Source organism: Equus przewalskii, unplaced genomic scaffold (assembly GCF_037783145.1).
Source record: "Equus przewalskii isolate Varuska unplaced genomic scaffold, EquPr2 ChrUn-10, whole genome shotgun sequence".
Taxonomy (NCBI): Eukaryota; Metazoa; Chordata; class Mammalia; order Perissodactyla; family Equidae; genus Equus; species Equus przewalskii.
In genome coordinates, this window is record NW_027228747.1 from 1,415,492 (window position 1) to 1,439,091 (window position 23,600).

At 47.7% G+C, this 23,600-nt stretch overlaps 3 protein-coding genes and 1 long non-coding RNA gene across 25 annotated transcripts; 2 read left to right on the forward strand and 2 right to left on the reverse strand.

Moving 5' to 3' along the window:
- Positions 1 to 658: 658 nt before the first annotated feature.
- CHTOP (chromatin target of PRMT1) lies at positions 659 to 9,933 on the reverse strand. Of its 19 annotated transcripts, none has more exons than XM_008543230.2 (7): positions 9,579 to 9,915; positions 8,567 to 8,648; positions 7,080 to 7,233; positions 6,379 to 6,462; positions 4,367 to 4,550; positions 3,564 to 3,701; positions 659 to 1,902 (listed from the first exon to the last, which is right to left on the reverse strand). In XM_008543230.2, exons 2-7 carry the CDS (start codon positions 8,629 to 8,631, stop codon positions 1,697 to 1,699), a joined length of 831 nt encoding a protein of 276 aa, XP_008541452.1. In that variant the 5' UTR covers positions 8,632 to 8,648; positions 9,579 to 9,915; the 3' UTR covers positions 659 to 1,696. The 19 variants fall into 19 exon arrangements, with proteins under 19 accessions (XP_008541452.1, XP_008541451.1, XP_070463600.1 ...); XM_008543229.2 differs by having other exon boundaries at positions 4,367 to 4,553; XM_070607499.1 differs by lacking the exon at positions 9,579 to 9,915 and adding an exon at positions 9,328 to 9,459 and having other exon boundaries at positions 4,367 to 4,553.
- A 49-nt stretch (positions 9,934 to 9,982) lies between these two features.
- Positions 9,983 to 11,517, forward strand: LOC139081487 (uncharacterized). Of its 2 annotated transcripts, none has more exons than XR_011536632.1 (3): positions 9,983 to 10,108; positions 10,971 to 11,251; positions 11,378 to 11,517. It is a non-coding gene; the product is annotated as an uncharacterized lncRNA (long non-coding RNA). The 2 variants fall into 2 exon arrangements; XR_011536633.1 differs by lacking the exon at positions 9,983 to 10,108 and adding an exon at positions 10,111 to 10,163.
- A 57-nt stretch (positions 11,518 to 11,574) lies between these two features.
- S100A1 (S100 calcium binding protein A1) lies at positions 11,575 to 16,171 on the reverse strand. The gene is made up of 3 exons (XM_070607515.1): positions 15,276 to 16,171; positions 13,066 to 13,218; positions 11,575 to 11,902 (listed from the first exon to the last, which is right to left on the reverse strand). Exons 2-3 carry the CDS (start codon positions 13,204 to 13,206, stop codon positions 11,759 to 11,761), a joined length of 285 nt encoding a protein of 94 aa, XP_070463616.1. The 5' UTR covers positions 13,207 to 13,218; positions 15,276 to 16,171; the 3' UTR covers positions 11,575 to 11,758.
- Positions 16,172 to 16,184: 13 nt separating this feature from the next.
- Positions 16,185 to 23,567, forward strand: S100A13 (S100 calcium binding protein A13). 3 transcript variants are annotated; one of them, XM_008543237.2, is made up of 3 exons: positions 16,185 to 16,277; positions 17,203 to 17,396; positions 23,338 to 23,567. In XM_008543237.2, exons 2-3 carry the CDS (start codon positions 17,244 to 17,246, stop codon positions 23,479 to 23,481), a joined length of 297 nt encoding a protein of 98 aa, XP_008541459.1. In that variant the 5' UTR covers positions 16,185 to 16,277; positions 17,203 to 17,243; the 3' UTR covers positions 23,482 to 23,567. The 3 variants fall into 3 exon arrangements, with proteins under 3 accessions (XP_008541459.1, XP_008541460.1, XP_008541458.1); XM_008543238.2 differs by lacking the exon at positions 16,185 to 16,277 and adding an exon at positions 16,459 to 17,045; XM_008543236.2 differs by lacking the exon at positions 16,185 to 16,277 and adding an exon at positions 16,588 to 17,015.
- The last annotated feature ends 33 nt before the right edge of the window (positions 23,568 to 23,600 follow it).

Sequence of the window (23,600 nt, forward strand, 5' to 3'; positions counted from 1 at the left end):
TCCGAACCACTGAAACCCCAGGCTGCCAAAGCGGAGAATGTGAACTTAACCACTGGGCCACAGGGCCCGCCCGAGTCCATTCTTAAGAGGAAGTAATTACAGTATAGACACTTAGAAACCAAGTCAACTTGGTTGTCAGCAAACTTCCATCTGCTAACCCACAAGACCTTTCAACCTCTCCCTCTATGGAATAACTAAATCACTTGCTTCACAATTCAGAGGTTAAGCAGCGCAGGTCATAGAGAAAGAATTCAAGTTCAGGTTGTCTTGACCCAAATTCCCTTTTCAGCCTGCAATACAACTTCCCAACAGTTCCTGGTAGTTTGGATGGAGGTTCTTAAGATTCTTTTCCCTTACACAGCACAGGGAAAAAGGGAAACCAGTGTGAGGGTTCAGGATGCCAGGGACCATCATGCTTGAGTTTTCTACAGGCAAACGGGTGAGTACACTGCTTTATGTGGTTAATAATCTTCCTGCAGGTCTTACTCAAAGGATGGCAAATTTTTCACTTTTTGCACCAAAGCCACATCCCCCCAACCCAAATTTTAATGTAACTATGAAGAAAAGGACTCTCAACTCTGTAAGGGGTGTTATCAAGATATTATCATCATGGCCATAGCATTTCAAAGAACCCAACAAATAAAGAGAAAATCCTGGCTGGATTTGAGAGAACAATTTCTTGTTATAATGAACCAGAAATACAAGATTCCACGGAAACTTGAACAGTTGACAGAATATGGGTGAACTTAAAACTTCAAGGGAAATAAGAAAAGGGTCAAACAAAGCCAATAAATGGAGAAGCCCCAGACTGGTTTGGGATAAACACAAGAACAGCATTTCAGCATGGGTATTTTCTGACCCCTCTCAGCAGGTTATCTGCCAACCTTCTCCCATTCTTTTCTCGTTCTGAAGCATCCACCAAACCAAATGGCTTATTCCTCTCTATGGCAAGTCTAAGTCAAGCCAATAGTACCTCTTTAGATGTGATGCAAAGCCAAGAGGAAAGTTTATAAATCTCATTCCAAGACAGAAAGTGCACATACACTACCCAGCACACTGGTTATGTGTCAATGTGCATGGCAGCAACTTTAATCAAATCAGAACTGCTACCATGTGTAACCTATTATGTGGCCCTGTAGCTATGTCAATGTTCCTAATTTACTACACTAAAATATCAACAAGGCATAACGCATTTCTGAGCTCCATGTTTTCTAAACACTTCTAAGAGGCTATTAAAGATGATGTAGAACAGACCTAACTCTCAGAAACCTATGCATTAGGGAGGAACACTGATGGGCTCCTTTCGGGGACTTGTTTCATGGGGGCACAGAGACCAAAAGAGGAAATGTTAGAACATCAGTATAACAGGTGACAGGAGAAAGAGGTGGGAAGAGGGTGTCCTAGCCACAAGGCCAACACATTCACGTTCAAGGAGAAATTTCAGTGAAGGAAAAAAAAAACCCCCAAACAACATAACAAAACAAAACCCAAGTCAGAGAAAAAAGGGTTTCATACAACACAGTATCAAAAAAGTAAAAGGAACACACTAAATGCACAAACTGGTGGCAAGTAAATCCATAGCCTATTGTGATAGGTCCTTCCAGCATCAATCAGGTTTCTTCTCATCTGTTATCTCAAGGTTATGTACAGACGTGGTGACTTTAACAAGAGTCTCTCACAGGAGGGCAGGTAGGCTTCAATCATTGGTTTCAGGATCTGTCTGTGCCATGTAGGCATCCAACTCAGCATCCAGGTGTCCTTTCGTTTTCGACATGTATGCATCCAACTGGTTGTCCAGCTGCTCCTTGGTCAGTACGGGGCGAGCAAGGGCACCTCTCCCTCGTCCACGGCCTCTGCCTCTGCCTCCAAAGCCCCCTCTTCCCCGACCTATCATACCCCGACCTGGCCAAAGGGAAAAAAAAAAAAAAGTTACAAGTAGGTTTAATGGGTGCTATGGTAAATGCCCCTTAGAGCAGTGGGGCCTAGCTGAGAAAGGCTGAAGGGCAGGGCAAAGAGGAGAAATCTGGAAAAACAGGAAACACACTGGGTAGAAAGCAACACATGGAAAGCACACATAATGAATCCCCTATTACATGCTCATCTCTAAATGCTATTTTAAAAAAACTTATTCTATCAACAAAGTAAGGGAAAATAATTGACAGTTAAAAAATCTTACTCTCCTAAAATGAAGAAATTATCTAAAGTTTGAGACTCACTATATGTTCATAATTAAAATACAATATTATAGATAACCCCATTTAGTAAGATAGGGAGGAAGTAACAAGGGCACAGAGAAAAAGAGAGGTGAAGCTAGACGGTTTCAAATTAAGCTTTATTGGAGATCCTTCTGGAAAATTAGCTCATCTTTCCTTAAACTTATCAAACGTAATGAGCTGACCCCACGTCAGGAGACTGAGGAGTTATTCTGACATAGGAACAATGTGGGGAGATGGGGAAAAACATTTTGAGTAGTCTTAGCCACCTCTATCTCTGATTCTAGTCACCTTATAACAATTATGGTTATTTGAGAGGTGGTTTCAATTCACTTAACAAAACATACCCAGCTTTCTGAAAAGCTACTTTAGACTCCCCCACCCTCATGATGTCTCTCTCAGAAAACAAGTCAAGATAATTTGGAAACATGCTATTTCATCCTGAAACTCAAACTAGCTTGCACTTCACTCAATAAGCCAAGCAACATATAATGGGAGAGAAGAAAACAAGCCCTCGGTTATCAAATTTCCTAACAGTTATTATCCCTTGGCAACTTCAAGGTCATAAATTATGGAAGACCCACCACACACTTTAAAAGGACCAAAGCAAATACACACAGGGGCTACAGGAATAGAATTTTTTTTTTCTTGGAGAGGTGTTGTTGGGAGTTTTCCACTAAGCTCTAAGCCAGAAAACTCCCACGAGATTTGGCATTAACAACACCACGACTAAACTCTTTCCCAATCTGGGTCATGAGGTCACAAAACAAATATCACAGTCTCAAACACTATGATCATCAACAAGAGTCAGTTAGTTAAACTGACATGATACTCATCTCGCCTTCTACCTTGATCAAAAAAAGTCATCTCTGGTTTCCCAGACACAAACTTTAGCTTGAATTTACTTGGTTTCAGAGTCAATACCCAGCTCCAAGCCTCACAATCCTCTTTAACTCTGCTTCATTTTTGTAAATCTCCTTCTCTATTCTTAGACTAGAAGTGAGGTTTTGAGCTATGGGGTGGGGTGTGTGGTGGTGGAACAGGGACAGAGAAAGGTAAAATCCCCAACTGACCATTTTGTCATTTAACAATATATGTAAACTCACAGGAGCCTGGAAGAAGACTGCATATAATCTGGCTCTGAAATATGTACCTGACTGCTTCTTGGAAAACCCACTACAGACTTTTGCACTACCAGCATGTGAATTCAGAAAATAAGCCAGTTTCAAAAAACAAAACAAGACAAACAAATAAGCCTGCCTATGACTTGAAGCTGCAGAAAGGTGGCTCTGAGTTTTGAAGGGAGAGAAATAAAGGGGAGCTATTCTCTGAAGTTGGTAGCTGACTAACCTCTACCACCGATTCCGCCACGACCCATAGCTCCACGCCCTAGGCCCCCTCTCCCAGGACCTCCACGACCTCGAACACCACCTCTTCTTAAGCCCATTCGGGGAGCTACGGCTCGTCCACCTCGGAGCAGGTTTTGACCTTGGAGAGGAGGCATACAATGTATATGCAGGTAAATCCAAGAGAGACAAAGTAGATTCTAACCAAAGGAAGGCGGTGAGGGTTAAATGAGAATTAATTCAGTTAATTTTTAGGTTGGGTGGGGCAAGCTGCACACTGGGTGTGAATAGATTAAGTTGCTCTTTATTTAATCAATTCAACAAGTCTGACCACAAATCTGTTTTTGGAAGAAGCTGGGAGTTAATGTAATATGTAGCTAAGTGCTATGGGTCAATTTGTTTTCTCTTTTTTTTCCAATGTAATAAGAGGGTTTCACTAGCACAGGAATATAGATGGTTGATTAAGATACACAGGCCAACAGACCTATAAATTTCTTAGATTTGACTTATTTCTAGAACTTGAATGTGCTTTGATTCAAGCAGCAGCAGGGTGTTTTAAAATGGAATGGAGATGACATGAATTACCTGTTGTTATGCAGGTCATAGCCTCTCACCATTGCACATTATCAGAAAAGGAATGGTATCGATAAAAGACATGCAGCACTATTAAAAATATGTGATTTCAAAAGTTATTAATTATATTAATACAAATTCAGGCTTAAAGATGTTAAACAATGTGTCCATAAGCAGCCCAAGAGAAAAGGGAAGGGGGTAGGGCCCGACAATCATCAGGTACATAGCACTGACCTCGGAGCGACATCCCGCCCCTAAGTAGGGTTCTTGTGGCACGTCCCCCACGTAGTCCTCCTCTGGGCAAGCCTCTCTGGATTATGGGCAGGCCTCGTCCTCCGATTGCTCCCCTGGCCAGGGCCCCTATGGGTCGGCCTAACCGTGCCTGGATGTTACTCTTACCCAGGCGCTGCTTTAAGCTCTTCTGGAAGAAAAGGTTTTGGGGGATTGAGATCAAAAAAGCAATCCAGTGGGACGTGGCAACTCAAAGTGCAGAGAAAAAGAAGCAAGTGAGATGTCTGCGTGGAGGGAAATAAACCTGCTGTGGGTGTCAGGATCCCAAACCAGAAGCAAGCCTTTGCCTCAGAACACGGTATAAAAGCTGAATTCTGATCCACTGCTTCTAAGCAGCTTGAGTATGGTCTCATGAAATTGGCATCACCACAAATTACCTCACTAGTTTGGCTACAGAAGTCATATACCACTGCTTGGAACTTAAGTTTTAGTAAGAACACTCTATATTTCAAATCCTAGATTCTGCTGTTTTTGAACCAGAGGTTGACAATAATACGACTTGATTCATACCTGCCCAAGGACTACCACTGTCTTCAAAGGCTTACTCAAACACCATAGGAAGTTCATCACACTCGGGGCAAAATTTAAACCACAAGTTCATTTGAATTCTTGTGACTTAAGAACAAGATTTGATTTCTCAGTCAAAGAGGCCAGTGTGCTCCATTTTTCCTCTGAGTATCTATCTCCAGACGGTCCACTTTTTACCTTAAGATGTAAATAAACACAAAAAAGTCAAACCCCTTTCCTTACATTTCTTAAACAGTCATAATGCCGTGTCTACCCTTGCAAACAGCTCCTGTAAGCCTGTATGACCTTTAATTCAAACTAAACATATAAATCAAATGTATCTCCAGAAAGCGCCAGCCAAACTTGTATTAGACTTAAGACAGGTGAGCTATAATCACAAAACTCAGGGCTACACAGTTGAGGATAAGGACATATACATCAGAGACGGAGACTGTCAAGAATCTGTTCCTCAAAGAGAAACTATGAAGATCACATGTCAGAGAATTAAATTCTTTCAAAGGAAAAGGTGACTGTGTAGCCTTGAACACAACCAAGGTCCTAGCAAACCTGTTTCCTATAAAGCCATCAGTCAAAATGAACGGAAATAAATTCTATGCTTCCTCAAGGTTCATCCACGAGTGACAACCAGTGATTTCTTTTTGCAACCATATGCTCCAAGTTATTATTATCAGCTTTCTAACACAAGATTATAAACTGCTTCTAACCAGAGGGGCAGGCTCTGAACGTTATTCACCCAGCATGGATAGGTGTAACCAACCATAAAAGCCTGTCACATCATTCCCTTGATAGCACACAATTATGACGTCAGGACTTCATTCTACAAGTTCCTTGTGTTTGGTCATCCTGAGTATGTTCTCCTAGGATCTGTGCTTTAAGGGGAGAATCTACAGTGCTTAGAAGTTCTTCTTCCTTCCCAATCCTTAGTTGCCACCAATACTGGTCTCTAGCATTGACAGGAAGCTTAACGATGTCAACTATACCACCCAGTTTCCACTCTAGACCTGTGCTGTATCCTACGGCAGCCACTAGCCACATTCGGAGCACTCAACAGTCACATTTGGTTAGTGACTACTGTATTGGAGAGCACAGATATAGGACATTTCCGTCACAATAGAAAGTTCTATTGGGACAGCGCTGCTCTGGAGGCTGCTTTCTGCAGCCTATATTTAAGGCTATGTTTAAAGGTCCTGTGGAATGATCTCTCAAGAGACTTATCTTCAGCCAATCTTGGAAAATGGTGGTGCTTTTTACTGCTTTCCTGAGTCAGGGACGAATGCAGTCACTCCAAGGCTTAAGGTAGCTGAAGCAGAAGGCCTTGTTTATTTTTGGTCAGTGAGCCCGATGGTTCAGGGTGGGGGTGGGAGGGTGTTATATTTAACTGCTGAATTTATGCGCAGCCATGCAGTGCTACCAGTTAAAGTCCTTACAGTTGCATGGCACCGCCCTCCAGACGCCCAGCCACAGCTTGGACATATCCTTCCACAGCCACTGTCCGGACTTGCATATAAAGTCTATGAATAATAAAGAGCAGGTTTTATTTCAGGTCTGAATAGGATTATGTCTTACTGGAAATTTGAAAGAGAACCCACTAACTTAAATTAATTACTCAGTGCTCTCGCTTGCTGTACTTTACTGACAGAACTTTAGGTGCAGTGGAGATAAGGGTCACCTTACTCTTTCCAAATTTTAGCAGTGAAAACCTTTGACTAAGCCCATTCAGACTCCCTGTACCAGGGGAGAAAGAATAAAATTATTTCCCTAATTTCTACATCATCTAACAGGGAATAACAATTTTTTGAAGATCATGTAAAACAGAAACCAAAATTTCTTTGTGGAAAAAGCCAGTGAATTTACTTTAAGGGCAAAGGATCAGAAAACGAGAGATTAATGTTCATTGACAACATAGAAACAGGCCACACTGACGGTAACTCCCTAAAAGAGAAAGACAACAAAGTTATTTATTGGTACCTGTCAAAATGGGAATTCTCTGAACTTCTCTTCCTTCCAGAGAAGTTTCAGCTTTTGCCCTGAGCCACCTTGTAATCATTCATCACGTCCTGACAGCCTCAGTGGACTGCCTGACAGAGATCATCAGCTGCTTCTGGAGTGTTAAGACCCATTCTCTCACCTGCTTAAGTTTTAATGCTGCCTGGACAGAGGGTCTATTCTCCATCTGCTGGGCCAGTCTTCTGTTTCTGGCACTGGCTAGCTGCTGTTGTTGCTGCATCGAAGCTCGAATATTCACTGGCATCGGCTGTTTGTTCTTCAGCATATTAGTAAAGCTTCAAGGTCGAACAGAATGGATGTTTAAATAAAAGCTTTATTACAAGACATTTATTGGCATTTTCATGGCTTGCTAGACCAGGAGCTCCAGATCCCACGAACTTTAAGTAAAGTGGTACACTTGGATCAAGGCTGATGTGGGTTAAAGACTCCTCTGCTTCCACAAACTTGCAAGAATCAGAAACTTAGAAACGCAGCTAAGTGCAGCACATTCAATCAAAAGTGATAACAAGGGCTCAGGTAACGGCTTTTAGAGAGATGGAAGGTATGAAAAACACGCAATAAGCAGATATGATAACAACAAGAGACAGAAGATGTAGTTTCAAAGACAAACGAAGAAAGCCAAAACCTTGGGGGACCTGAGGGTGCATTTTAAGGGCAAATATAAGGAAGGACTAAAGGACCTTCACAGCCCATGAAAATAACACATATAAATTATAGGAGTGTATCACATTTTCTTATACATTTGTTCACTTAGTAACATGTGAACATGAAGAATTAGTGTATCATACCCTAAGAGATGATAAGCACATAGGCCTCAGAAAAAGCAAAAATAAACATTAGGTAAATCTTTCACTGGTCTAACATCAACTTAATAAAATCACTGATCAAAGACACTTAATGAACAAAGCTCTTGGAGACAGAAACTGCTGTTAAATACCTTAACTTGCCTTAGTCTCAAATGATTACTTTTTCTGACTCCAAGTGGTTACTTCTGAAAACGTTTGATTCATTCAATCATTTAAGAGCTTGTGAAGACACTGTTCTACTACTCCTGTCAAGGTAAGTTTAATAGAATGGAAGAGAAGAACACTTAACTGTGAAAGAATCCAAAACAAAAACAAACTAAGAGCAGAACGGAAAGAAAGTGAAATGGAGCAAAGCAAGTGCCTCTTACAAGGCCCAAGAATGACATTCGAGGGCCTTTGGACATATTCACAGCTTGCTACCTGCCTCTTACAGGCCAGACACAACACTGCCGGCCTTGGACTGGGCAGCAAGCCTACTGCAGCCAGGTACCATGCTACCGAGCTGCACCACCCCTGTATCAACGTAAAAAACGTGAAGAAAAGGGAGGATGTGAGGAGTCTTTTTAAAATACATCCCACCAGATAAATCTCTCAGACAGCTTAACATAAAAATCTACTGATAAGGGGTTTTGAAACAACCGCCCAATTTGTTTTGTGTACCACATAAGATGCAACTAAGAACAGAGGTCTGTAGCCTGCTGTTGGTATTTAGTTTAAAACCGGTTTTTGTGCATTGGACCCCAGGGCCAATTTAAGTAATGTTTTCTTATGAACGAGCTGAAGTTGCTGTTGGCTGCCTCACCGCTCATTTAGAGACATCTTGGTGGTGCTTTTTAGCACAACTTTCGGCGCTGACTGTGCAGCCATCTTCAAATCCCGAGAATCTACAAAGGGCAATAGGCAGAAAGAGCAAATTAGAATAACAACCACCTCATTTCTACCAGGGCCAGAGGCTCAAACCAATAACCACTGAATAGGCCTGTATCAATGATTACTGATGGTCACACTAAAACTCCTTTCAGGTGCTTACATTTCTAAGATAGTTACCTCCAACAAACAAACTTCAAGGCTACAGGATAGGAAATATCTGCCAGAGACTCCAAAATGGCAGCCCTGGACCTAGCTAACCGAAGTCTAAGAGTTTGGCTCTTAATCTAGAGCAGTCCTTCTCAACCTCGGCTGCAAGGAGCTTTAAACAAAATACAGAAGCCAGGGCTCGAGCCAATCAAAAAACAATCTCTGGTGGTGAGGTCTGGGGACCAGCAACTGGAAGGAGGAAAAAGCAAAAAAACAGGCTGCCTAAGTGCTTCTCACGTGCAGCCACAACTGAGAAGCACTGATCCAGAGAGGTGATACAGGCATACCTACTCTCAAACCCGGCTTTCGACTCCGAAATCAAGTAGGGCCTCAGCAAGGGACTGCGGACCGGGGGAGGGAGGAGGAAAGGCTTCCTGGGCGGGCATTCGCCTGGGAGTCAGCTCCCAGAGAGCGCGCTCTAAGATTTAACCCTCCCGCCGCCATCACTCCCCAGCGCGCCCCCAAATCCTGTAGTCCTCGTGTCACCTCCCAGCCATCTCAAAGCCCTGTCGACACCGCCAACTCCGCTCGAACCACTTTCCTTTCCATCCTACCAAACGCCAAGCTCTCGCCCGGCGCCGGACGGGTCCCCAACCCGGGCCCGCCCCCGCCTCCTCCGGGGCTCCGCCCCCTCGCGGGCCCCCGCGCTCCAGCACCCTATCTGGGGCCATAGCCCGCCGTCGCCCGGCCGCGGCCGCCCCCAACACTTCTCCCTCCTCCTCATCACAAACACGCACCGAAGGAAACAGACGCCAGTGCTCCTCCCGGGGCTGCCACCACGGCTGCGGCAGGCGGGCCGGCGGCCGGCCGAACCTGAGTGGCCGGTGGACGGGCTCGGCTTAAGTTGGTGGGCGGTTGGTCAGAGGTGTAAGCGGTAAATTGCTAGGTTAGTTCGTTGCCGTTGGCTGGCTGGCTGGCTGGTAGGCCGGTCCGCCTGCTCGCCCGACCTGCCCTTGCCTGCCTTTCGTCTGTGCCACCACAGCCGCTGCGGCCAACTCCCGCTCGCTGTCCAAAACAAAATGGCCGCCACGCCCAGTGCGGAGTGGGACCGGCTAAAATGGCGTCGACGCAATTACGTCAGACGTCCGATCCACGCACGACTAGGGAGCGGGAAGATTTGTGCTACGCCTGCGCGGGGATGGGGGCGGAGCCCTAGGGAGAAGGCGGGGCCTTAGCAAAGGTCTCTGAGTTACACGCAGTGACCCGCCCATAGAGGGGCGTGGCCAACGGCCTTGCGGTGGCGTCTTGTGGCAGTTTCCTGTTGGAGGTGTGGTTTCTCGGGATCTGGGCGGCTCAGAGTGGTTTTGGTCCTGAGGAGGAAGGTTGTCGTATTTCCTCACGTGCTATCCCGCCCCCCCCACGCCCCAAGCCGAGGCTGACTGTCTAAAATTATTTACGTCGGACTTGCCTGGGTCTCTTCCTTACAGCCCCCCCGAGTAATTAGCCCTGGCTCTCCCCTCATCATCGTTCGCCCTGTTCAGAGTTGTGGAGTATCACAATCGCCCTGGGGGCCCGGTGCTGGCAGCACACCTCTACTGGGTTCTGTGCCGGACATGACCGCCCGTCCGTATTTCCTGTTCGCTTCCTCTCCTCCCCAACTTGGCCTGAATATTTCTAAATCTTTATTTGGGGGGAATCTTTGCATCCCTGCTCCAGTTTCCATGTCCTCTCTTCCCATCTGCCATCTGTGTTGGATTTTTTTCCCCAAAGATTTTATTTTTCCTTTTTCTCCCCAAAGCTCCTGGGTACATAGTTGTATATTTTTAATTATGGGTCCTCCTAGTGGTGGCATGTGGGATGCCACCTCAGTATGCCTTGATGAGCTGTGCCATGTCCATGCCCAGGTTCCCAACCGCGGAAACTCTGGGCCACCCAAGGGGAGCGGGGGACCTCAACCACACACCCACAGGGCCGGCCCCCTATGTTGGATTTTGATGCGGACCTATCCGAGATTTTTCTTATGCCTGGGTACACAGTAAAATGCTCAAATGTTTGAAGAATGAGTGAATAAGCACATCTTCAACCCTTCCTTCCCTCCCCATACAGGCACATCAGGATCCTTTCATTTTTCTTCCTAGCATTTACCTGTATGTGTGTGTTTATTTTATTTAATTAATTTATTTTTTTAGGAAGATGAGCCCTGAGCTAACTACTGCCAATCCTCCTCTTTTTGCTGGGGAAGCCTGGCCCTGAGCTAACATCGTGCCCATCTTCCTCTGCTTTATATGTGGGACGCCTACCACAGCATGGTGTCCCAGGCGGTGCCGTGTCCGCACCCAGGATCTGAAACGGCGAACCCCAGACTGCTGAGAAGTGGAACGTGCGAACTTAACCACTGCACCACCGGGCTGGCCCGTGTGTGCGTGTGTTTACTGGTCTAGCATCCTTACTGGACTTTACCTAGGTGAGGGTAAGCATCGTTTGTTTTGTTCACTGCTGTATCCCCAGTTCCTACACAATGTCTAGCATATGGTAGGTCCTCAGTAACTATTCTTTGAAGGTTGAAGGGAAATTCTTTCTTTTTCTGGCTTTATAGCTGAGAAGCTATCTCCTCCACTTCTGGTTGGAACTTTGAACCCCTACCTTCCCGGCCTTGAGCATTCCTCAGGTAGGAAGATGTAATGGTCCCTTGACCTCTCTCCAAATAAGAGCCCTCCTCAAATAAGGCAAGCTGGGAGTGAGCAGCCTTCACTTTCCCACCCACTTCCAGACCCCATAGGAGACAGACAGCGGTTGGCGAGAGAGGAGCCTTTAATGAAAGATGAGTGGCAGGCCTGGCCCACTACTCTTGCGCCCTTGTTGGAGGGTGGGCAAAGGTGGGAGTGTGGGGAGGGGAAAAAGGGATGAAGGGGAAGCAGGGCAAAGGGGCAGGTATGGCAGGGTGGAGGGGAAGGGCGCTGCCCCCAGGGCTGTCTGCTCAACTGTTCTCCCAGAAGAAGTTGTTACAGGCCACTGTGAGGGCAGCCACCAGCACCACGTACTCCTGGAAGTCCACCTCCCCATCTCCGTTCTCGTCTAGCTCCTTCATCACCTTGTCCACAGCATCTGCATCCTTCTGGGCCTGTGGAGGGAAGAGATGGAGAGTTAGGTGTACAGGGAGATGAATAGCATGGTCAGGGGCAAGGTGGGTGGTTGATTGGGGAGGAGGAGGCAGAGATGAACAGTTTGTGGTTCAATAACGTGCCCAAAGTTACACAGCTAGAAAGTGGCAGGGCCAAAATTTGAAACTAGGTCTAATAAAACCTCAAAGCTGGTGCACTTTCTTTCTTTCTTTCTTTTTTTTTTTTTAGGAAGATTAGCCCTGAGCTAACATCTGCTGCCAATCCTCTTCTTTTTGGGGAGGAAGACTGGCCCTGAGCTAACATCCGTGCCCATCTTCCTCCACTTTATAGATGGGATGTCTGCCACAGCATGGCTTGCCAAGTGGTGCCATGTCCACACCTGGGATCTGAAGCGGTGAACCCTGGGCCGCCAAAGTGGAACATGTGCACTTAACTGCTGTGCCACTGGGCCGGCCCCTGGTGCACTTTCTATTGGCTTCTCCTTTACTATATGACCCCTGTTAGCATTTGCAGCCTACTTGTCTGCATCCTTCACTCTGGTCAAAACCACTGAGCATTCTCCACATTCTTCTTTCTCCCATGCTTTTGTTCATGCAAATACCTCCTCCTCAAACATCTACCTTTACCCTGAAAACCTTGCGATGGAAACCCATGGCTCAAGTGCCACCTCTTTGGAGAAGCTGTCTCACTTCAGTCAGGTTAATATTCTCCCATAATCCTTTCTGGCACTTCTGTTCAGGCTTTATATACTTCCTGAGGGGCTGCCGAAGGCTTCGGGGCAGAGGAACGGCTCACTGCCTCTGAGCTTCCTTTCAGCAGAGTGGGGGCCTCTTTTGGCCCTTTAACTCTGCTCTTTCCTGAACTCACTTTCTGGTGTTCATGGTTTACTTTCAAGTGTCAGTCTTTCCCTTCTAGACTGTGAGCCTTGTTATTGAGGCACTACATAGGGTCTTAACATAGCACTTAACAGGTGATCAATAAATCAGGGCATTTTGACTTGGCCCAGGAGGAGTAGGGGAGCCTGGCAAACCCAGGAGAGAAGCCTGGGAGAGGAAGGAGATGGTTGGTCTGAGCTGGGGTGGGGTGGGGAGATGGCAGGGAGGTACCCACTCTGTTCTGCCACCCCTTGCCCATTCCACCCTGTACCCCACCATGTGCTCACGTCCAGGAAGCCGGAGAGCTCGGTCTGCAGCAGCTCTTTCAGCTCCTTCTTGCTCAGCTTGTACTTGTCCCCTTCCTTGCCCGAGTGGGCGTGGAACACACTGATGAGAGTCTCCATCGCCGTCTCCAGCTCAGAGCCCATTGCGCAGCTCACCTACTCCCCCCCCCCGCCCCGGCCGTGGAAGTGAGCTGGGGACCATGCTCAGGGTATCTGGGGTCCGGGTGAGGGGGGCCCTCAGCCGTGGCCCTGGTCCCACAGCTCAAATAGCCATGAGATCAGATTTCTACTGAAATTTATCCTTCAGTGAAATTTTATGTTGTAGGGGAACCCAAGAGCCCTAAATCCAGACCTGTTCTCTATGTCCCTCAATCCATACCCTAGCTAGAAGGAGTCAGGGTTTGGGGCATGGAGACAGAGCAGCTAGAGCTGAGCTAGCTCTGGAGGCCTGCAGAGGACTCTGCAGTGGCTCTTGGCTGCCTGGGCAGACACTGAGGAGGGTGGGGCAGGCAGGCGGGGGTGGTCACAGGACCTGGCCAGGGTTCCTCTGGCTCTGTTATTACCCTGGACCTTGCCTGCCTAGCACAGCTAAGCTCTGCTGTTGGCGGTGATGGGCAAGGCTCCCCTCCATAGCCTTGTCTCTGTTGCCTACCCCAGCAAGGGGTCAGTCTGGTGCCCTTGGTCAGTCTGACGGAGAAGGTGGCAGCCTGAGTGGCTGGCCTAAGGTTTCATGAGGAGGGGGGGTTCTCACTGCCTCTGAGCTTCCTGTCAGCAGACTGGAGGCCTCTTTTGGTCCTTCAATTCTGTTCTCTCCTGACCACATCATGTTGGTTTCCCTGGGTTACGCTTCCATTACTTCTAGTTGCATTCCTCTTACTCCTCTGCAGGATCAGCCCTTCCATGGGGTGGTGGTGGGAAGGGAGAGAGGAATATCTGAGCATTTTCCTGGAGTCAGGGCTCTCAGGGACAGGGAGAGGAATCCTGTGGGGTCTTGTCCCAGCTGCTGGCCACTCCTACCCACAGCCCGACTTAGTTGATATAGGGACAGTGGCAGTAGGGAGAATGGATTAGTATGTGTTGGGGGAGATAAAGGGCTGAGTGCATGGGTCCTCTGAGTTCAAGGGGCTGGGAGAGAGCAGAAAAATGGAGGGGTCTGTTGAGGAGAGGGAACTGTCAAGCCAGGGGGCCTCTTTGCTTTGGCCTTGGGACAGCCAGCCCCTCCATCGTCTCAGGGGGCAGCTCAGGTGTCTCAGATCAGGTGTCCCCGTCCTTCCCCAGGCCTGACAGCCTGGACAATGGGCCCTGATCAGATGACATCCCAGCTCTTCAATGGGGGCCTTGTGAGTGTCACCTGAACTCCGGACATGAGAAGCAGTTGTCACAGAGACATGCAGGAGATGGAACCCAAGCTGGGGCTGATGGTGGGGATAAGTGGGGTATGTGAAGGAGGGGTGCTGGTGGCTCAGTTATTGGCCCTATCCAGGAGGGGCACCTCAAGGTTGCCTGGAGCCCTCGAGCAGCCTGGGATTTTATGTAGGGGCCATTCTGAAAGGACTTTGGCAGGGAGCGGGCAGACAGGAAAACAAAGAGGAAAGAATTGGGGGAAAGAAGAATCTGGAGAGAAGAATCTGGGCCAAGAAAGAGGAAGAGGAGAAAGGGGAGTCATATGAAGGGAGAGTAGGGATTGGGTACAGTATCCTAGTGCCCCCTCTTCCTGACATCACATGGTCCCTGCTCCGCCACCCCCAGACTTCCCTGGGACCTAAGCTCTTGGCAAGGCTGGGTGGGGGTGGCAGAGAGACAGAGACCGAAGAGGGGGTGGGGCAGAAGCAGCTGTTCCATCTGTTTTCTTATTCTTACCCCACTGGAAGCGAGGCGAGGGCTGGGTCCCCTGCCAGCCCCAGGGAGATTGAGGGAGCCTTGGGAGGACATGTGAGGGCTCTGAGGTAGGAGGGCCTGGTCTCCTGGAAGCTTGGTGGCTGGGCTCCTCGATGGCTTCTTTATTCACTGAGCTCCCAGATCTCCCTCTGACCTTCACTCGCCTTCCTTCACGACCTTCCAAACCCTATCTTTCCCAAATCCCAAAGTGCTCTCATCAGCATTCCTCCCAGACCCTCAGTGCACCACAAGGCCATCATCCCCAGACTCTTGGAGCCCCGCTGAAGTCCCCAGTCCCCCAAGGTGGCCAGGGCAGGATGGGGCAGAATACTCACTGTCAGCCTGGGCCTGAGGTGGGAGCAGGTTCTGGACAGACAGCCGAAGCTGCAAATGTGGCTGGCGGAGCTGTGTGGGGAGACCTGTCTTTAGTCGGCCTTCCCCCGCTGACCCCCCCTCCCCACCGGCTCCACCCCTTCACAGACAGACACCCAGTGGGGCAAGGGGCCAGGAGTGGACAGAGGCGCCCTCTGTCTCCTGGGCTGGAACAGGCTGCCCTGTGTCCTCTTCTCTAGCCTTGGTTGCCTCCCCCTGCTGCTGGTTCCCAACAGGCAGGGCCCAGGAGGGAGAGGGGTGGGAAAGGTCCTGGGAGGGACACTGAGAGGCCTCCTCCGACCTCCTGCAGTATTGGCTGTGGCTGCTAGGCAGGGAACAGAAGCAGTCCGCTGAGGGGTCTCTGTGAGGGGACCTCTGAGTGAATAACTGAGTCTTGGGACTCTCCCTGAGTTGTTTCAGCCTGAGAACGCGCTGAGGGATTTCAATCCAAGGTCTCCTCTATGGAGGTCTCAGCCTGGGATCCTGAGTGGGTCTTGGGCTGAAGGGTCCTTTGCAGGATCTCATTCTGAGGGCCCTGTGTGTTGTTTCTTAGAACGGGCCTCTCAGTGCTGCGCTCCCTCAGTTGGTTCTTTCAATCTGCAGTCGCCACCCCCCCCCCCCCCCCCAACAGACACAGGCTTGATTAGACGGGGCTGTGGTAGGGCAGCAGGCTCCCTGTATTGGGAGGGATAGGACCTTAGGACACCCTCTGAGTGGGGTCTGTCCAGGCATTTCCAGGCAGGGCCTCCCCAACGGCGAGTGGGGGCGCGCGTGGGCTGGGTTGGGTGGCCAGGGTTCAAGGCCTGATTGCCGGGGTGGGGGGGGCAGGCGGGGAGGGCTAGAGCCGTGATTGGGCCGCCTCCTTTCTTCAGAATCAGCCGCGGAAACTTGACGCCTCCCGCCCGGGGCGCTTATAAAGCTCAGCCCCAGGGCTGGTACTCGCGGCACCCCTGCTCCTTGCCCGGGTGAGTCGCGTCCCCTCGCCCTGGAGGAGGCTGCGAAGCATTTTTTCTCCCTGGGCTTCCAGGTCCCTCCCCCGGAGCCCGCTCAAACAGGGATTCAGGAAGTGGCTTTGGGAGATCAAGTCGGGAGGAGGCTGGAAGAGGGGGGGATGTGTGGGCGTGTGCCCTTCCTGCCGCCGTCCCCTCCCCCAGGGCGGCGAGTGCCGGTCCCAAGCCCTCCCTGGGCGCGGGCAGTCAGCCGAGTCCCGTGCAGGACCCTGTGGCCGGGAGACAGGGGCGGGGAGCGCCTGCGGGGTCCTGGGCTCAGCGCTCTGCGCAGCTGCCCCCGAGGGAGGTGGGGGCGGGCGGCGGAGGCCGGGGCTGTCCAGACCGAGCCGCCCCTGACCGCAGCTGGGCAGTGGCCAGACCCCGGCGTCTCTGCTGGGAAGGGCGGCAGGAGCGCGTGTGGGCGGGCGGAGTGCCGGCGGGTGGAGACCCGGGTCCCTACACAAACAAGCTTTGGAGACAAACAGCCTCATGACCCTTTGAGGCTGGGTGGGACTCCAAGAAAGGGCCCTTGGGACTGGACCGCACAGAGGGGCCACGAGACTGAGAGGAGTCCAAAGAGGGCCCCTCAGACTGAAGGCCTTCTCCCAGACAGAGGCGTCTCCACTGAGAGGCCCCCACAGAGGGATCCCTAAGACCCAGACCTTTCAAAGGACCCCCAGACTGTGAGACCTACAGAGTAAGGGGTTTCTGCAAGTGAGTACCCCTTCTCCCACCTATGCTGAGGTACTGTTGCCTGGTTTCCTAACCCCAAGCTCCATCCGTGTCCCCTCCTTCCTTCCCCATAACGCCTCCTCCAGGCTGAGGCCTGAGGTGGCAATGCCAGGGCAGGGGTACTCTGGCCTATCCTGACTCTTCCTCTCTGTCCTTCCCGCTCCTGCAGGTCAGCCCTGTGAAGACATCAGCTCCAGCCCTAGAGTCCTAATGGCAGCCGAGCCACTGACTGAGCTGGAGGCGGCCATCGAGACAGTGGTCACCACTTTCTTCACCTTTGCAGGACGGGAGGGCCGGAAGGGCAGCCTCAGCGTCAATGAGTTTAAGGAACTGGCCACTCAGCAGTTGCCACATCTGCTCAAGGTAGGTGGGGGGATCTCTGGGCCTGAGATTTTGGGAGACAGGGCTGTGGGACACTGTGTATGTGAGGTGATATTGCTGGGCACGCTAATGTGACCACAGGTGTGTTGTGGAGAAGGATGTAGGTGACTGCATGTGTAAATGGTTCTGCATGTTCTTGCCTGGTGTGTGTGTAAGTAACTATGTAACACTGTGTCTTTGTGAGTGGAAGTGTGTTACTGAGCTTTGTGCTTCCATCAAATGAAGCTGTTGCGTTCTTGTGTCTGCTCTGTGCCTCTCTGGTCTCATTTCCCCAACACAGGATGGCACCCAGAGCTGGCTTTCAGGAGATTCATAGACCATCAGAGCTAGAAGGAGGCCAAGAGAAAACACAGTCCAAACTGCTCACTTCTCATTTATGGAAACTAAGGCCCAGCCGTGGGAAGGGGTTTGTCAAAAATAAAAACACAGCCAAATTCATGGAGTCTAGCATCTCAGGCTAGGAGGGAGCTGTATGTAATCTGTGATTACTTCCCACCCCCTCTGGGAATCCCCTCAATAATGCACCTGACAAGGTCATTCCTTTTCTCCTACTCACAGGATGGAGCAGGGATTTAAATTTCATCCACTCTGGGTGGGCACATCACCCCAGGCTGTTAACAGTTTCTTTTATATCTTTTCTGAAAATTCACAGGCACATAAAAACGTGTGAATATGGATTTTAAAAAAACACAAACGAATCTCTGAAGCTCATAGGCTGTCATCTGAAAAATCTTCTACATCCTTAGACTTCTCAGACTTTCGCCTTCCTCTTCTCACTGGAAACTTCAGACTCTCCCCTGCAGGTACAGCATTCCCTGCAGCCTCATCAAATAGTAACTTGTTTTTCTTCCAAATCCAACTCCCTCTGGGCTTGGAAATTCGGGAAGTGACCTCTTTGCTTTTCATTGCTGCTTCCAGATCTTAGTTTCTTCTTCCTAAGATGCCCAGCTCCTCGGAAGCTCCACTCCCACCTGGCACCCTTCTTGTTGCCTTCCTTATAGCTTTTCAACTCCTGACTTACTGTTTTTCTTCTCATCACTGCTACTGTTGTTATCCTTGGTATCCACATAGACAACTCATGCAACAGCCGGCCTTTCAATTTCTTGAACTCCTCCCTTCCAAAGATTCTGTCTGCCTGCATCTCGGCCTCCCACTCTTCTCTTAATGCTTCAGATCTTGTCATTACCAAAATAACACGCCACCTCAAATTCTCAATTTCTAGCTTCCTTGTCTCTGTCTGCTACCTTCTGTCATTCCAGTTCTATTCCTCTATCTGGTTCCTCCACTCCAGCGTTTCCTTGACTCCATTGGGACATTCAGTCTCTTGACTGCTTTTTTGTCTTCCATCATCATCCCTCGTGTCCTCATTTCCCTTCTTACTCAGCTGGGTTCTAAGGCTCATAGTTACAGTCACTCCCCCAACTGCCTTGATTCTGTTTCTCTGTGTCCTTTTTATTAGACGAAATCCCAACCCAGGTTAAATCCAGCATTTCACTCCCACGAGCTTGCTGGTTAAATCCACCCTTCTGTGTCTGCACTCATATAGCTGAACCTGGCTGGAGAAAATTGCACCGCCACATTGGCTTGTCTCACTTTAAATCTATAACCACAACCCCCAGCGGGACCCTTGGCAATGCCTGGCACTTCTACCACATTTCCCTAGTTGATTCGGTTGCCAGCTCTTTCAGATGATTTCACAACTTTTCTTTTCTCCTCAAACTCCAGTCCCTCTTTCCACATTCTCCCTCTCACTGAGAAATCTTCTCACTGAGAAAATAAGAGCAATCGGGAAACTTTTGTATGCTCCCTCCCCCAAACCCACCCTGCCTGCCTTCCTTCCAGCTACAGTGAATGATCTGTCTCTGCTCCTAAGGCCAGCACCGCCTCTGGTGCTCTGGATCCCATCTCTTCTCATCTACTTGAAGATTTTACTCTTCTCCCTCTCTCTTGCATCGTCAGATTATTCCTCTCTGTTAGATTGTTCTGATCAGTTTACAAATATGCTGTCATGTCTTTCATCTTAAAAAAAAAAAAAAAGAAAAGAAAACCTCCCTTGACCCTGTAACTCCCTCCAGCTATGCCTTCTGTGTCAGCTCCCCTTTATAGCAAAACTCCTCAAAAGCAATGAGAGTTGTTTATACTTCCTGTCTCCACTGTCCCTCCCCTGGTCCAGAACGCTCCTCCCCCCGTGTTTGCTAGGCCTTTTCTTCATGTAACTCGTGTGTCTGCTCAAATGGCAAATCCTTAGCGTGGCCTTCCTTCACCACTGAATACAAAGATCACCTCCCTTGTGTTGTAGTCCTTTACGCCACTTTATTTTCTTTTGTAACACTTCCATCACACCTTGACCTCCATTACATACTTACATGTTACCAACAATGTACGTCCCATGGGAAAAGGAACCTGCTCACTGCTTTTTTTTGAGATTTTAGGGGCCGGCCCGGTGGCGCAGTTGTTAAGTTTGCACATTCCGCTTCGGCGGCCCTCGGTTCGCTGGTTAGAATCCTGGGTACAGTACATGGCACCGCATGGCAAGCCATGCTGCAGCAGGCGTCCCACGTATAACGTAGAGGAAGATGGGCACGAAGAAGAAGATGGGCACGAATGTTAGCTCAGGGCCAGGATTCCTCAGCAAAAAGAGGAGGACAGGCAGTAGTTAGCTCAGGGCTAATCTTCCTCAAAAAAAAAAAAAAGATTTTATTTTTCCTTTTTCTCCCCAAAGCCCCCTGGTACATAGTTGTGTGTTTTTAGTTGTGGGTCCTTCTAGTTGTGGTATGTGGGATGCCGTCTCAGCATGGCCTGATGAGTGGTGCCATGTCCGCACCCAGGATTTGAACTGGCGAAACCCTGGGCGGTAGAATTGGAGTGTGCAAGCTTAACTGCTCAGCCACGGGGCTGGCACCCCTGCTAACTGTTTTATCTCCAGCACTTAGAACAGTGTCTGTCCCCTAGTAGGTGCTCAATAAAATGTGAGTGAGTGAGTAGATAGTAAAAAAGTGGAAAAAAAAAAAGTAAAAATTGTTGAGTGAGTAAATAAATGCATCTTACCTACTGTGCTACAAATAGCTTTTTAACAATGTAACAGTGCATATAGACTGGCTATTTTCCCATTAAAAAAAATGGTGCACTATATTCCATTACATATGTTAACACAAATTATGTAGCCAATCCTCTCTCGATAGACATTTCTCTTGTGTCCATCTTTTTCTGTAGTAAACATCCTTGTTTATACATCTTTAAATACTTAAGGGAAAATACCAACATAAGGTAAATGTCTGGCAGTAGAAATCTTAGGTCAAAAGACATGTTTATTCTTAATTTTTACGGATATTACCAATTTGCCTCCCAACAAGGTTGTACCAGTTTTCATGGCCACCAAGTGCATGCCAATGCCTGTTTCTCATGTCCTTGCCCAAACTTGTTCTTACCAAGCTTTTAATTTTTGCCAATCTAGTATGTGAAAATGGTATCTTGTTCTGATTTACACTTCTTTACTTCTGAGTGAAATGGAATATTAAAAAATATTTTTGATGGACATATATACTGCTTTTTCTGTGAACTGCTTGTTTATTTCTTTTATCAAAGAGTTTTTCTTTTCCATACTGATTTATTGTAGCTCTTCCTAGAATAAAGAAATTAGCCTTTGTCTATTATGTGTGTTGCAAATATTTTCTCCTAATTTGCCCTTTGTCTTTTGACTTTGTTTTTGGTAGTTTTATGCCAAAGAGAATATAAAAAATTTTATGTAGTCAAATCAGCTTAACTTTTCCTGAATGGCTTCTGTATTTTATGCTGTGCTTAGAAGGGTCTTCCCCAATTTAACATATTAAGAAAAACCCCAGACTTTATTTTATTATTAAAATTTTCCTATTGATGTGAAATACTACCTTTATTATTTAGTCAGTTCCTATGTATATTTGTGATCTCTTTCTGCTGTATCATTCATCTGTTTATTATTTATTTAGTAATCTCATTTGATTACTATAGTTTTGTAATATGCTTTCATAACCTATAGGGTTGGTTCTCTCATTATTCTTATTTTTCAGAATTTCACTGGTGGATCTCACATGTTTATTTTTCAAGAAGAATTTTAATAACATTTAATCATGTTAGGAATTCTGTAGATATTTTAATTGGGATCATATAAAAATGATATTTTAGGGAAAACATATCTTTATGCTATTGATTCTTTGTCTCTAAAAAATGGTATGTTTTTCTGTTTATTCAAGTTTTCTTTTGTATCCTTCAGTTCAGTTTTCTTCTCAAAAGCTTAGTAGAGTTCCATATTTATGTCTAAGTGCTTTATTTATTTATTTTTTATGATCTTAAGTGGGATCTTTCCTATTATATTTCTGACTGGTTAACATTCATATACCTAAAGGGTATTGGTTTTTACGTGTTAATATTGTAACCAGACACTTTATCATTTCTGATGGTCTTTTTGCGACAGAAGAGTGGATAAGAGCACAAACTGAGTCAGATAATCTGGGTTCAAATGCAGGTTCAAGCTGGTCGTCCTTGCTTAGCCATGCAGTCTTTCAGAGCCTTAATTTCTCGTATGTGAAATGGACCCAGGATAATACCTTCCTTATTGGATTGGTCTTGCGTTTATTTAATCAGTCTTTATTGAGCACCCACTGTGTCCCGTCCTGATGCCATCCTGGGCTTTGGAATACAGTGGTGGACAAGCACCTGCCGTGCGCTGGACATTCTCCCAGGCACTGGGATCACAGTGGTGAACACAGTGGACAAGCGCCCTGTGCCCATGGAGCCTTTCCTTCTAGGAGATTGTAAAGATTAAATGAAGTAGAGCTATAATGTGTTTAGCATAATACTTGGAACAGTCAGCGCTATTAAGTGCTTACTCTTGTTGAAATGTTAGCCATTATCATTCTTTTTTTTTTCCCTAGGTATTCAATTATATACTTGCTAATATAATAAGAAGTGCATTTGCCTCTTCTTTCCTAATACTTATACCTTTTATTTCTTTCTCTTGACTAATTGCATGTTTTTTCCCCTGCCAATATGATGTTACACTGGGCATCTTTGCCTTCCACTGACAATGCTTATAGTATTTTACAATTAAGCATAATTGCGGCTTTTAAAAAAGTCTTGTTTAGGTCTTCTGTGAATTAGCTTTGTCCTATCTACAGATTTGGCAAGTCTTCATCCAAATGTTGATTCAAACTTCCAGCTCTGCCTGAGGCGCCCTTCTCTGGTTGACATCCATCTATTGTTCAACAGTCAACTTTTTGGTTGTGATTGTTTATCTGGCAACAAATCCTTTGATCATGATGGTCCAGCTTACAGTTTCCTTTGATTTCACAGGTCTGTCATGAGAGACATTGTCAAGGACCCCCTAGAAAACCAGATACCCTGTGTCTTCGCCATTCCCCTGGCCTACCAGGCTAGTGATCCAGTTGGAAAAATGAGAAGACCTTAGGGTTATGCAAATGAGCAGCCAAGTACTGTGGACTTCTCCAGCTTTCTGTGAAGGAGGAGGGTGGCCTGAGAAGGCTCTGAGGGTGGTGGGAGTCGGTCCATCCCTACAAGGGCTCCCCGAGGGTCCTTGGGCAAATCCCAGGGCTGGCGCAGTGGTGTGCTGGAGCCCACTGGTAGTTGCAGCCGAGGGCCCATTGTGTGCATCTCTTCCCAGCTCTGTGTTCAGTGACATCATGTTTGTGGTTCATAATCTGCCATAATTTACCACGGCAAACATTACAAGTCAAGACCCCCACCCATCTCTGCTGCTGCCTCTTGGAGTTGGGCACTAAGGCAGTGGTCTTGGGGCTGCAGCCTCCTCCTGAAGGTGTAGGGCAGGTCCTAGTGCTCTCGGAAGGAAGGGGACTGGCAATTCTTCCCTCTCTCCTTGTCTCCAAAACCTTCGTTCCTAACCCCACCCTTCCCTTTGTTGTCTCCTCAGGATGTGGGCTCCTTAGATGAGAAGATGAAGAGCTTGGATGTGAATCAGGATTCAGAGCTCAAGTTCCATGAGTATTGGAGATTGATTGGGGAGCTGGCCAAAGAGATCAGGAAGGAGAAGGCCCAGGAGATCCGGAAGAAGTGAAGTTGGCTGACTGGGGTGGGGGTGGGCAGGGCAGGGCCAGGCACAACCCTCTTCCCCTAAATAAAGCCTCCTCCTTGAAAATACAATGTTTCTTGTTCACACTCCACCCTGATTTCTTC